Source organism: Camelina sativa, chromosome 2, assembly GCF_000633955.1.
Source record: "Camelina sativa cultivar DH55 chromosome 2, Cs, whole genome shotgun sequence".
NCBI lineage: Eukaryota > Viridiplantae > Streptophyta > Magnoliopsida > Brassicales > Brassicaceae > Camelina > Camelina sativa.
The window spans coordinates 1,783,715-1,798,275 of record NC_025686.1 but is presented as its reverse complement, the minus strand read 5'-3'; the positions used below and the strand labels follow the sequence as shown (position 1 = coordinate 1,798,275).

General features: G+C 38.4%; 2 protein-coding genes, 1 non-coding gene and 2 pseudogenes across 5 annotated transcripts in view; 2 read left to right on the top strand and 3 right to left on the bottom strand.

Moving 5' to 3' along the window:
* The window catches only part of LOC104747170 (BEACH domain-containing protein A2-like), a 15,632-nt gene extending 9,273 nt beyond the window's left edge, over positions 1-6,359 (top strand). The window contains exons 20-25 of the mRNA XM_019229577.1: positions 9-316; positions 553-3,531; positions 3,740-4,048; positions 4,161-4,467; positions 4,554-4,700; positions 4,809-6,359. Of these exons, the coding sequence (XP_019085122.1) occupies positions 9-316; positions 553-3,531; positions 3,740-4,048; positions 4,161-4,467; positions 4,554-4,700; positions 4,809-5,990 (5,232 nt within the window). The 3' untranslated portion in view covers positions 5,991-6,359. The remainder of the gene's footprint in view (positions 1-8; positions 317-552; positions 3,532-3,739; positions 4,049-4,160; positions 4,468-4,553; positions 4,701-4,808) is intronic.
* On the bottom strand, positions 6,405-6,902 carry LOC104714359 (annotated as a pseudogene).
* Positions 7,183-9,463, bottom strand: LOC104714350 (annotated as a pseudogene).
* On the bottom strand, positions 9,662-12,023 carry LOC104714339 (basic leucine zipper 10-like). Of its 3 annotated transcripts, none has more exons than XM_019233419.1 (7): positions 11,557-12,023; positions 11,369-11,450; positions 10,835-11,027; positions 10,672-10,747; positions 10,459-10,584; positions 9,993-10,351; positions 9,662-9,921 (listed from the first exon to the last, which is right to left on the bottom strand). In XM_019233419.1, coding segments are annotated over exons 1-7 (1,230 nt in total). In that variant the 5' UTR covers positions 11,950-12,023; the 3' UTR covers positions 9,662-9,920. The 3 variants fall into 3 exon arrangements, with proteins under 3 accessions (XP_019088964.1, XP_010429966.1, XP_010429974.1); XM_010431664.2 differs by having other exon boundaries at positions 9,662-9,880; XM_010431672.2 differs by having other exon boundaries at positions 9,662-9,880; positions 10,835-11,009.
* LOC104713235 overlaps positions 14,225-14,561 on the top strand; it is a 2,241-nt gene continuing 1,904 nt past the window's right edge. Inside the window, exon 1 of the transcript XR_755822.2 lies at positions 14,225-14,510. This is a non-coding gene — a transcript (uncharacterized LOC104713235). The remainder of the gene's footprint in view (positions 14,511-14,561) is intronic.

Genomic DNA, 14,561 nt, shown 5'->3' with positions numbered 1-14,561 from the left:
AATCCACTTTTGACAGATTGAGCATGCAATCAATGCTTGCCCACCACCCTGGAAACCTTTCACAGGTGACGGATAGCCTTGTAGATGAGCTTGTTGAGGGCAATGCAGATATGACTGGAGACCTTCAAGGGGAAGCTTTAATGCATAAAACATATGCGGCACGGTTGATGGGCGGTGAAGCTTCAGCTCCTGCTACTGCGACATCTATTATCCGTTTCATGGTTGATCTAGCGAAGATGTGCCCTCAATTTTCAGCTGCTTGCAGATCCGCAGAATTTCTCCAAAATTGCGCTGATCTTTACTTTTCCTGCATCAGGTTTGCATCACATGCCTTTTGCATCAATGTATGTTTTTCCGTACCACGTACTGAACATAATAGATGTGTACATGTATTTGTTATTTAGGATTCAAATTATTATTCTCCGTCCCTTATATAGTCTCATGGCATAGAGACAATATTTTTCTTTACTAATCTTTTATTCCTGCATGTCAAAAGGATAAGACCTGCAAGATGTTTTGCAAATTTTGACCAAAAGCTGGGTCGTGTTGCAGGGCTTCTCATGCTGTGAAGATAGCCAAACAGCTCTCAGTGAAAGGAGAAGAGCAGAATATAAGTTGTTGGGATGATAGCAGCGCAAAAAGCACTTTCTCTAGATTTCCTCACCGGGATCAGTCCACAAAAACCTCCATCAGTGCTGGAAGCTTTCCTCAAGAGCAGGCTAGTGTGAGCTCTGTAGTCATGCCTTTACCTTCGGATTATGTGGCTATTGATAAGATGGAAAACATTCTTACAACACCACCAAGGGATTCAATTAAATCATTTCAAGGTCGTGAGAAACAAGATGGTGATCATGCTGGCCCTGTATCAGCCTCCAGCGAAATGCAATCTTTACATTGCAAAGGTAGTTCAAGTGAAGTTCAGCCAACAGAGTCCCATACTTCTGAATCTTTCTCGATGTTAGAGTCTCCCCTTTTCTCTGAAAAATCAAGTCTCGACGTTCCATTCACTCCATCACCATCTCCGGCTGTATCCTCGCTAAGCTCTAACTATAATGAATTCAAAAGTTCTACAAGTTCTTCTCCTCTTCCGTCGCATATCTCAGTTAGTGAATTTGCTGCATCTTCAGATCACACGTCAGGTTCATCTGCTGCCCATACAATATTTACCATTAGCCCAAAAATTCTCCTCGAAACTGATGAGTCTGGGTATGGTGGTGGGTCGTGTTCTGCTGGAGCAAGTGCCGTGCTAGATTTTATGGCAGAGGTATGTGCTGACTTAATGTCTGAGCAGATCAAAGCAGTACAGGCTTTGGAAAGCATTTTAGAAATGATTCCTTTATATGTGAATCCTGAATGTGTTCTAGTATTTCAAGGGTTATGCCTTAGCAGAGTCATGAACTATCTTGAAAGGCGTCTATTGCGTGATGATGAAGAGGATAACAAAACATTGGACAAAAGAAAATGGTCTACAAACTTGGATGCATTTTGCTGGATGATTGTTGATCGTCTATATATGGGAGCTTTTCCTCAACCAATTGGAGTCCTTAAAACCCTTGAGTTCTTGTTATCAATCCTGCAATTGGCTAACAAAGATGGTAGGGTTGAAGAAGCCACTTCTTCAGGGAAGGGTCTGTTATCGATAGGAAGAGCAACCAGGCAACTCGATGCTTATGTGCACTCAGTCCTGAAGAATACAAATCGAGCAATACTGTATTGTTTTCTTCCATCGTTCTTGACAATCATTGGAGAGGAGGACCTACTTTCACGTCTGGGATTGTTTGTTGAATCTAATAAGAGTCAATCTTCAAATCTAAGCGTCGAGGAATCTGAAGTTGATATCTCAACAGTTCTTCAACTGCTGGTTGCAAACAAGAATATTATATTTTGCCCAAGCAATCTTGATAGAGATTTGAATTGCAGTTTGTGTGTGAATTTAATATCTCTACTCCATGACCAGAGAAAGAATGTGCAAAACATGGCATCTAATATTGTCAGATATTTGCTGGTTCACCGAAAATCTGCTTTTCAAGATTTGCTTGTCAAAAAACCACACCGAGGAAAAAAAGTTGATGTACTACACGGGGGTTTTGATAGATTGCTGACTGAAAATCTTCCAGAATTCTCTAAGTGGCTTGAGAGCTCCGAACAAATTATAAATAAAGTACTCGAGCAGGGTGCTGCAGTTATGTGGAAACAGTACATAGCTGGCTCAGAAAAATTTCCTGATGTTAGAATGAAAGGCATGGATGGTCGCCGCACTAGAGAGATGGGGAGAAAATCACGAGATACGTCGAAGTTAGACGAGAAACACTGGGAGCAGGTAAGTGAGCGAAGATATGCACTTGAAATAGTGCGTGATGCTATGTCCGCTGAGCTTAGAGTTGTCCGGCAAAATAAATATGGTTCGATACTTTATGCCGAGAGTGTGTGGCAAACTCATCTCCAGCAGCTGGTACACGAACGTGGTATATTTCCGTTGCGTCTTTCCCAGGGATTTGAAGATAAATGGCAACTCTGTCCTATTGAAGGTCCTTACAGAATGCGGAAAAAGCTTGAACGATGTAAACTGAAAATTGATAGCATCCATAATTTACTAGAAGGGAAGTTAGAACTTGGAGAAATTGAGCTACTCAAATCCAAAAATGAAGATGGCCTAGTTATTTCTGATATGGATTCGGAGCAAGCTTTCCTGCTAAGTGAACTTTACAGCGAGTCATTTTTCGAAGAAGCTGATGACCTTAAGGATTTTTCTTCTGCTAGAAATGGATGGAATAATGATAGAGCTAGTAGTACAAATGAGGCGAGTCTTCAGAATGCTCTTTCTTTTGGTGGAAAATCTTGTAGTACAGCATCTGTTCCAATAAGCGTCTACACAGATGCAAAATCTGAGAATGGATCTCCAATAAATTCATCTTCTGGTATGGATGAAATCAGAGCTGTAGAGGAAGAATCAGAGAAGGAACTGAATGATGATGGTGACTATTTGATCAGACCTTATCTGGAACATCTTGAAAAGGTTAGGTTCCAATATAACTGTGAGAGAGTTGTTGGTTTGGACAAACATGATGGGATCTTCTTAATAGGGGAACTCTGCCTATATGTGATAGAGAATTTTTACATTGATGATCATGGGTGTATCTGTGAGAAGGAATCGGAAGATGAGCTATCCATTATTGATCAGGCTCTAGGTGTGACGAAACAATTCACCGGAAGCTTGGAATCACAGTCCAAGTCTAGCACATTATGGAGTACAACAATGAAAACCGACGCTGTAGGGGGAAGAGCATGGGCATATGGTGGTGGGGCTTGGGGAAAGGAAAAAGTGCGTGTGACTGGTAACTTGCAACATCCTCGGCGTATGTGGAAGCTAGATAGTGTTCATGAGATTTTAAAGCGTGATTACGAGCTGCGTCCAGTTGCTGTTGAGATATTTAGCATGGATGGATGTAATGATCTCCTTGTGTTCCACAAGAAAGAGAGGGAAGAAGTCTTCAGAAATCTCCTTGCCATGAATCTTCCAAGGAACAGCATGTATGGCATCTTGTTGCTTTTCATCTCATTTTATTTCGCTTTAAAATTTGGCGCTCTCAGCATTTTCTCTTTTTATTTTTTCTCTAATCATGAATAAAAATGTCAAGTTAAGCTCAAGAGCTGAGCACTATATAGCTTAGTATCCATGAGGCCTTTCCTAAATCTACGAAGTTGTTGTTTATTCTGTTTATTTCTTTTTTCTTTTCAGGCTCGATACAACCATTTCAGGATCTGCGAAACAGGAAAGTAAAGAGGGTAGCCGTCTTTTCAAATTGATGGCAAAGTCTTTCACGAAAAGATGGCAAAATGGGGAGATCAGCAATTTTCAATACCTAATGCATCTCAACACCTTAGCAGGACGTGGATACAGTGATCTCACACAGTATCCAGTATTTCCGTGGATTTTAGCAGATTATGATAGCGAGAGTCTTGACTTGTCAGATCCAAAGACTTTTCGCAAGCTTGACAAACCAATGGGTTGCCAGACACCTGAAGGAGAAGAAGAATTTAGAAAAAGGTTTATGGTTTTGCATTTTGAACAATATGTAGTGTGTTCTTTACCATGAAGTTTTGTCGCATCATCTCCAATGATTGCTTCTCATGATTTCCTTTTCCCTTTTTCATTTCAGATATGAGAGCTGGGATGATCCAGAGGTTCCAAATTTTCATTACGGGTCTCACTATTCAAGTGCTGGCATTGTTTTGTTTTACCTTATTCGCCTACCACCATTCAGTGCTGAAAACCAGAAGCTGCAGGGTGGTCAATTTGATCATGCTGATCGACTTTTTAATAGTATTAAAGAAACTTGGCTAAGTGCAGCTGGAAAAGGAAATACATCAGATGTGAAAGAACTAATTCCTGAATTTTTCTACATGCCTGAGTTCTTAGAAAATAGATTTTACCTTGATTTGGGTGAAAAACAGTCAGGGGAGAAGGTAGATTTAGCTGCTCTACTGGTTCTTGAATGTACCTTTTACTTCTCTGTTTCCCTTTCATAAGAAAGTTCTTTGTGTAATTACAGGTGAGTAATGTATCTTTACCTCCTTGGGCTAGAGGAAGTGTTCGTGAATTCATCTGCAAGCACAGAGAAGCGTTGGAGTCTGATTATGTTTCAGAGAATCTGCATCACTGGATAGATCTCATATTTGGACACAAACAGAGAGGAAAGGTACATTACCTGTTTTCCTTTTGCTAGTTAACAGAGAAAATATAGTAGAGACTTAGAGATGTTGCTTCCTAAAATATCGAATCATGAGGCTGTTTATTATATCTTCAGGCTGCAGAAAAAGCTGTAAATGTTTTCTATCATTACACCTATGAGGGGAATGTGGATGTGGATGCAGTTACAGATCCTACCTTGAAGGCATCCATACTAGCACAGATTAATCATTTTGGACAAACGCCAAAACAACTATTCCAGAAACCTCATGTTAAAAGAAGGACAGACAGAAAATTCCCTCTGCATCCTCTGAAACACTCGATGCATCTTGTTCCTCGCGAAATACGTAAATTATCATCATCGATAAACCAAATCATCACTTTCAATGAGAAGTTGCTTGTTGCCGGTTCTAACTGTTTCCTGAAACCTAGAGGCTATAAGAAATACATAAGATGGGGTTTCCCAGACATGAGTTTGAGATTTATGAGCTATGATCAGGACAAGCTCTTATCTACCCATGAAAATCTCCATGAAGGCAACCAGATCCAGTGTGCTGGTGTTAGTCATGACGGGCGCAGTGTCGTCACTGGAGCAGACGATGGCCTAGTCTCTGTGTGGAGAGTCAACAAGGATGGCTTGCGTGGTTCACGGCGTTTACGGTTAGAGAAATCCCTTTGTGCACACACAGCCAAGGTCACTTGTCTACGTGTAAGCCAACCTTACATGATGATTGCAAGCGGTTCAGATGACTGTACAGTTATCATATGGGATCTCAGTTCTTTAAGTTTTGTGAGGCAGCTTCCGAATTTTCCGGTTCCCATTTCAGCAATCTATATAAATGACCTTACAGGAGAAATCATAACTGCTGCTGGAAATTTACTTGCGGTTTGGAGCATCAATGGCGATTGCCTTGCTGTGGTTAAAACATCGCAATTACCATCAGATTTGATAGTATCAGTAACAGGCTCAACGTTTTCTGACTGGCTGGAAACAACCTGGTACGTGACTGGTCATCAAAGCGGGGCACTTAGAGTGTGGCAGATGGTACATTGTACTGATCCGGTGAGTGCCGAGAACAAACCTGCTAGCGACAGAACAGTAGGGATACATTTAGGGGATCAGGTGCCAGAATACAAGTTGCTTCTACACAAGGAGTTGAAATTTCATAAGAAACCAGTTACAGCTCTGCATCTCACGATCGACCTGAAGCAATTACTGAGCGGTGATTCAGATGGACATTTGCTTTCATGGACAGTGCCAGATGAGATATTAAAAGCTTCACTCAAAAAGGCTTCATAGTTTAGAGTCAGAAGTGTCATCTATAACTAGGACGGAAGCACCTAGGAGGTAGATCAAAGTCAAAATGTAAGACCTCAAAGAGAAGATGTTGAATCTCTTTGTTGAATCTCTTACGTCACATCTGATTTGCAGATTAGATGTTGTTGCCCAATGGAGAAACAGCAAGGCGAGACAAAAACGCGTCGATTTGACAATAACCAACAGGCTTGTCTTTAGAATTTGTGTAAATATAGCTAACATGTAATTTGTGTGTACAGTAGACTATTCTGCAAAGAATAAACTGGGTAAATCTAGTATTAGAGCCCCATCTATATTTCTCAGATGAAATTATGTAATCATTTCTATTGTTACTATACTAGCTTAGGAACTTTTAATTTGGACAATTGCTTCAACATCAGTGGTAATATATCATATTCTTTAACCGGTAGCCACTCTAAAAGTCTAAAGTACAAAATCATAGTAGTGGTGTCTTAAGTTTTTAGTGTCAATCACAGAACATATCAATGAATAGCACAAGATATATTAGACACGAGCTTCGAACCTCCCAACCACTTCTCCATAACATACTCCTTCACTTTCTTCTCATCATTTCCAAACACATTACACATCGCCTTCACATAGTGAGATGGAAATTTCCCGTTTATCCTCACATAGAACATGACAGCACGACCCATGTCTCTGCACAAAGTGTCCCTAAGAGAGTCGAACATTGACTTCTTGGGTTCTAATAGAGATCTTGGCGGTGGCGACCTGTCCATGTTTCTTCGTATGCAAGTTTCCTCAGGGTTTAAGGAAGCAGCAGAGATGGCGTAGAAGGTCACAAAGAAGACGACGACCACGATGCTCATGGAAGCCTTCATTGCTTTTGGGCTTCTCTTGATGTTTCTGTGAAGATACAGAGTACAAAGACATTTATATATAGTGAGAATGATAGATTTGAAACTTGTCCAGCATTAAAAATAAAAAGCTTCAGTTTACTATGTTAAATTGGGAGTTTAAATGTTTACTAACGTTAACAAGTTTCAGTTTCAGTTTAGTATGTATGAGTTTATAATATAGCTTCACATAGGTTTTGTTCACCAATTTATATGTGTTGTAGACGATTTTTTGGAGTGTTACAATTCGGAATTATATATAGTTAACAGAAGTAGAAAAAGACACATCATATATATGTTTCTTTTTCTGTCTTTAATTCTTCTTACAAGTTAACAAAGTAAAATGACCAAAAGAGTTTACAATGTTAGAGGGACAACAAAAAAGGACCTTTCTTTCAAGCTCTTCTCAGTGGTGATTCTTTTCTTTTGCATATGTTTGTTTATAATAATTTCAATAGCGAGGTGTGTAAGAATAAGGTCCCATGGAGTATGGAAGCTGATAATGTTGTTGTTGTTGTTGTTGTTGGTTTTGTCCGAAATGCATGTAACCTCCTTGTCTTCCATTTCTGTTGTATTGATCCCACATTATTTGTTCTTCCATTAACAATCTTTGTTTTCTCTCCATATCATTCATTTGCACGTACGCTGGTGGAGCCACCTCTAGCGATGCCGCGAATGGGTCCACCATTACCGCACTGGTGCTTCTGTTGGTTGTTGGTGGCGGCGCTGGCAATGCCAACATTGAGGCTGCATCACCATTTAGATCAAAATCAACAAGTCAAAACCAAATTGAACTCAATATAATTTGTAGGACCTCTCACTCTTTAAACTATGATAATAACAATCTTATAAATCTTTTTTAACCTGCTGGTCTTCCTGCAGAACCAAAAGCCACACTACTCGCACTTCCACTACTTCCATAAGCAGTAGACGTTTTGACCGCAGCGTTAACTGCACCGTACTGATACATTCCATCAAGCAACAAACTATCAAATCCTCCTCCAAGCTCACTCTTTTGTGCCGACAATCTTGTTGCCGATTTCACCAATGCCGTCTCCCAATCTGCCGAATCATCGTTAAACGCTTCCCACCCGGGTCCAGACGCGCTTTCAGTCCCAACGGCTCCATCGAACAACGCTAAAGCCAAACTGTCACCAACCGTTCCTGCTGTTGCACCTGATCCATCCGTTAAATCTAGTAAATCACCCTCTTGGTCTTGTCTTGAAGCCACTTCTTCAACATCTCCCTTTGTTTCCATCTTTACTTCTTCTTCTTCGACGTGTTCCGGTTCTGGTAAAGCTTTAATGGAGTTTAGATCTTCTTGAATTTCTTTAATTTCCTCTGTTTTATTCTCCTCCTCCTCCTCCACAGACTTTTTTGATGACGATTTTGTTGTTTGTGCAGCTAAAGCTGATTTATCTTTGATAAACTCATCCATGAGATCAAGTTTCTTCTGTGTGATCTTCTCCAATTCTGGATACTCTGAAGATCTTGCAACTCCCATGTTCTTACACCACCCGTAAAACGGATCTAACTCGTCGAATTGTTTAGAAACTCGACAGAAGAGTTCATAGACTTTGATCGAATCATGAATGTCTAATTCCATGAATCGATCTATAAATACTCCCATTATCTCTGTTATGTAATAGTATATCTGAAAACTCTCTTTTACTATTGGATACAAAGCCACAATCACCACTCTATTGTTCTTCGCATTACCTGTTGCAAAGACCTAACTTGTTAATCAAGAAAGTGTATAAAAACGTGGATTCCAAGGAAAGAGATTATAATGGAGAGGCCTCGATGGCTTAATTCACATTTCTAATTTGAATTAGTAAATAAATAAATTACCTGTTGGACGACAAGCTAAGAACCGATCAAGAAGCTGTTGTAAATGATGTACTCTAATGAAAATTTTCTCTGTTTTCATCTCTGTGACCGGTTTAGAATTAACCACAAGAGCTCTTGACCGAATATCGGTTTTGGTTTCTTGATGATCATCTTCCTCGCCGGAGTCACAATCACCGCCGTGTTTCCCTCTCTTTCCCTGCATCCGGAAGTCAAGCCTTTCGTCCAAATACAAAGCGTAAGTCCGAACAAAAGCAGAGTAATCCCAGGAATCAGACTGACTCGCATCTCTGAAATCAGACATGTTAAGTAACCTCGTTCCTCGTCTTGTTCCGAAGAAGATCTCTTGCTCGTAGGCTCGATCGCCATCTGTCAACAGCCGTTGGATCAAATCAAGATTTTAAGAGCAACCGACCAGTTCTTGGTCTTGTTGAGACGTCTCGAGAGGATTGCCACACAAGCGCTTACGTAATTGCGTGAGTAAGAGGTTAGGTTTAAGATCTCTCTGACGTATTTCTCCTCCGCTGGATACTCGTCGTGTCGCGTGGCTTTCACGACGGCTATTTCGAGTTCCGTTAAAGAGCTGCTTCGACCTCCGACTTTGGCTAATCCTACGCTAGTTTGATCTTTCACGGCTCCAATGGCACGTTTCAGTTTACTGGAACCCATTTTTTGACCAAACGTACGCCGCAAAAGAGAGAGAGAGAGAGAGGAGAAAAAAAGGGAAGAACGACGCCTTTTTTTGTCAACTTGTTTGTCGTCGTCTCGATTTCTCCTCTGTTTCTTTTTGTTTTTGTCTTTCAGAAAGAAAGAAAATGTCTACCACGGAAATCGCCGAGGTTGTCGGAATTTAATGAGAAGGGGAAAATTAGAAAAGGCATGTCGGATATGATATGATTTGACCTGTCTTTCTTTTTAATTTGATAAAAACAGATCTCCACTCTGTCATTAAGCTATAAATAGAAACACGATTCTTTCTTATTAAGAATCTTGTAATGTTTATATAAGACAAGGACTGTTGTATATAAAAGCCATGAGACTGTATTTTCACAAAATGTTTTCTCATGGATCATAGCTTACTTATAACACTTACAAATTACAAATGCAGATGCATTAATATAGTGCGAACCCAGCTTCTTGTTTCATCAGTCCACGCATTTTTTCGGCCTGTAAAATGAGCCAAAAAATGGGGGAAACAGGAATCTGATCTGTATAAACATGTTTTTTTTTTTAAATTGTTCAATGGTCTTTAAAAAAAGAGAGCCACTGTTTAGCTTACCATGCTGAATCGTTCTGAGGTTCAGTAGTCCAGCCGTAAGGGTTGGCGTTTGGAGCAACATGGTGATTTTGCCCATTTCTTATTCTCGGCATCTGGGAGTTGGTTTGGGAGTTCAAATATGGAGGAGGAACGAAATTGTTTCCGAGTCTTGGAGGTAGAGTGGTTGGAATGCCGATGTTTGGATTTGACATATGATTTAGGTTTGAGTGTGGTTGAAAAGCTGGAATATTGCTAGAAGAATCCATCCTGTGGTTACCAGTTAATGGCATTCTGTTGTTGTTGTTATGTCCATTAGATCTCCCGAGAAGCATCGGATTCATTCCTGTTACTCTCTTTACGGTTTCTTCTGCCATTTTCACCTTAACATGACATGAAATTTACTATAATCATATATATAAAAAAACATAAGGCTGCTTCAGAAAAAAGGAGAGGGGAAGAATGTCTTAAAGTCTTGAAGTCTTCTTACTTTAGCTCTTAATGTCTCAATGTCAGCTTTTAGTATTCTATTTCCAACAGCAGCATCATCATACTTGTGATTCATGTTGCTCAGTTGCTTAAGAAGTGATGAATGTTCACCCTTTAGCTCATTAACCTACCAAAATAGAAATTAGGGCAGGCTCATTAAAAATTGTTCGACAAACAACAAAAAAAGAAGTGTTAAGAGGATATGATACAAAACCTGTGTTTCGAGATCACTTGTTTGCTCCTGCTTCCTCCTTCTAGATCGCCTAGCTGACTCTCGATTTGACAGCATCCTACAAATATTAAAGAAAGAACAAGGCTCTAAAATTGTATCACTGTAAAGGTAAGCTAACAAGGACTTGGAGAAAATAAATCATTACCTTCTAGATTTCTTTACATCCTCTGGATTCAAGGAACCAGTGGTTTCATTCTCTTCATCAAGGTCATCGTCATCAGAATATTCTCTCGACGATCCACTAGTAACCTGCTTCATTGGTACACCAGTTTTTTTCAGCTCAGCTGGTAAGGAAGAAGTAATAACACCAACTTCTCCTCCTGGGGACACCAAAGAACCTACCACCATTAAACTTACTATGTGTGAGAGCCTCAAACAGATATCTGAAAGAAATGATTGGCCACGCTCCTGTTCAAAAGAAATATTGAACTAACCACAAGAATCCATCTAATTCCCAATCTCATTAGTCTTACAGAAAGAAGAGAAAGTCACAAAAAGATTGAAACTTGATTACTAATAAAATTAGGCGCATGATCGTTCAACAACAACAAACAAAGGTTACCATGTTCCATTTCGACAGCACAATTCCTTAACATAACGTTCATAGCAGAGACGAGAATATAGAAAAAACGAATCCACATGAGGAACTATAAGATGATAACAAGAAAAGGGCTCTTACCTTGAGTAAGAGGACTGGATTGAACTGGTTGAAATTGAGTTTCTGGAGAGCTAGTCGAATCTTCAGGCTTCACGAACCCAGCCTAAACAACAACACAAAGGAGAGAACATTAAAAGCTTTGAGATTCAAATCAAAAAACGCACAAATTACACATAAAGAGAGATTAACAAACAAACAAACAAACAAACCCTAAGAGCAACAACGGTAGCGCACTCAGACTCAAGCTTGTTCTTGAGAACACGATGGTAATCATCAACCACCGTCGCTGCAGCAGCAGCAGCACAATCCCGATTCCCCGAAGAATCGCGATCGCGAAATCGACTATCGTCCTCCTCGAAATCGTTCTGTCCAGAAACAGAAGGAAGAGACTGAGCCGAAGAAACACCGACGATCGCGTCGTTACCAAGTGGCTCAGAGCTAACCGCCGAAGAAGAAAACTCTTCGAGAAACATCTCGAAAGTCCATTCCGATTGGTCCTCCGCCGCCGTAACGGACTTGGAAGAGTCGGGATTAAGAGGAATCGGAGGTGATTCCCAGAAAGGATCGGAGAAATCGTCAATGGAGAAGATACTGTTCATCATCGCTCTCTTTCTTCACTTTCTGATTCTTCTTTTCTTTTGTCGGTACTTCCGCCTATTTGCATTTAGGTCCACCCACACCCAGAATATTCTCTTTTCTTTTTCTTCTATATACGCACAAAATTAAAAATATATTGGTATTTCTTTACATATTCTGATTTTTAATAGTGTTATAATATTAATATTCGTATAACGCTCAACTAATATTTGCATGAAAAAAATTAATGCCAACATTGTTATTTGATTTATTAGTTTACTCATCAAAAGTTTGATTGATTCAATTGACTAGTGGTGATATATAACAAGGATATTAACATAAACCATTTGACTAAATTTTAAATCTATCAATAATGTAACATATGAAAATTTTAGGCACAAAAAAAAAATTGAAGTTCACTCTTTTTGGATTTATGGTTTTTTTTTTCTAATCCAAAACTTGAAATTCTTGATAGTTATGATAATTAATAATATACACAAAAGTTTCTAAAAATGATTAACGAACTATAATTTTTCGCGCGTGAATGTAAACGGTCATTTAAAAAAAAATTCAAAATCTTATAACGGATTTATGGAATTTCTTTTTATGGACATAAACCAAAAGATCTTAACTTAGATGTCACCAAAAACACAAATCATCACTATGTTGGCTATATATTACAATAAATTTATGATAGACTAACCTAAAGAAAACAAAAAATTCAAGCAGCATTTTTAATTATTGCAAAGTTACAAAAATCTACATATATACATATACTACACAAAAGAAACAACTTCTAAAATCTATTTAATTTCTTTACATATTCTAATTTTTTTAATAGTATTATGATATTAATATTTGCATGAAAAAAGTAACTGTTTGATGCCAACATTATTATTTGATTTATTAGTTTACTCATCAAAAGTTTGATTGATTCAATTGACTAGTACTGGTGATATATAACAAGGACATTAACATAAACCATTAGACTAAATTTTAAATCTATCAATAATGTAACATATGAAAATTTTAGGCACAAAAGAAAAATTCACGAAGTTCACTCTATTTTGATTTATGGTTTTTTGTTTTCTAATCCAAAACTTGAAATTTTTTGATAGTTATGATAATTAATAATATACACAAAAGTCTCTAAAAATGATTTTCAAAGTATAATTTTTGGCGCGTAAATTTAAACGGTCATTAAAAAAAAAATCAAAATCTTATAACGGATTTATGGAATTTCTTTTTATGGACATAAACCAAAGGACCTTAACTTAGATGTCACCAAAAACACAAATCATCACTATATATGTAGGCTATATATTACTATAGACTAACCTAAAGAAAACATATATTCAAGCAGCATAATTATTGCAAAGTTACAAAAAAAACTACATATATACATATATACCACACACAAGAAACAACTTCTAAATAAAAAAATAGTAAAAATTATAATGCCAAAACATTTCTCTTTACTGATTCTCCTTCTTCTCCAAAACTTTTTTTTTTTAATTTCCATTTTTATTTTAGTATTCTTGTTGTATCTATTGGTATGATATTTGGTGGAAAACAAAATATGTATTATTATTATGATGTCCACTAATATTCATCAGAATAATCGTTGTCTTTATCAACATGACAAACAAAAACAACAAGTCTTTGAATTTAAACTATTTAAGAGATGACAATTGACAAACCTGTTAACGAAAAAAAATAGTTTATGAATTTGCATTGTTTTGGAACAAAAGTTTGGAACTTTGGGAAGTGCAACTAGACAGCAAACACAAACGGAATTGAGAACATAGAGGATACAGTTACACAGAGTGTGTGAAAATCAAGCCAGTGAGAGAGAGAGAGAGAGAGAGAGAGAGAACAGGACTACAGCTGTGATCTGTAATAAGGTGTTCAGGAGTCTAGTACGTGTTTCCAATTTGCCCTCCATTATTCTTCGTGTCTCAGTAACTCAGTGACAGCTTTGGACAGTTAATGGTAGTGAAGTTTTTCAGGGTAGTCCGAAGAGCTGGAAGATTCCAGCAGATTCCCTTTAACTCGGCCATAAGACTTACATCAAGAGTTTCCAGCTTCCCAAAGGGTACTACAATATCCGGATGCACATTGGTAATACTTATTGCATTCTCTCTGTTTATTATTTCTTCTATGCTCGATGACTCGCTTACAGATAGATACGTGAGATTTTGGGCAAACAACAGCCATGTCAAATCCCTCGGACCTTCCAACACTACAAGAAACGCGGCGGTTAACGTCGGTATATTAAAGTCAATTAGTAAACTGACGTTAAACTTTCAATTAGAAAGGATTTTTGCGTCGCTTTAGAAACCGACTTAAACCGATAGTTGTTTTGCGTCATTTATAAGTTTTCGATTACACGCCGACAAAAAAAAAAAAAAAATTTCGATTACACTTCTGATCTCTTCCATTTATGAGTTCTTAGCTTCTCGTCGCTGTGGAGTTCCGATCTCTTTTCTGATCCAAGCTCAGAGGCGTAGAAGCATATCTTAACCGATGATCTGTGTAACGGATTGAGACAAACGAGCATCCTAACTCATCGAATCCACCAAATCAGGTATTGATTCTAACTTGGAACATGATCGGAGATATTCGCCGTTAGGTTATC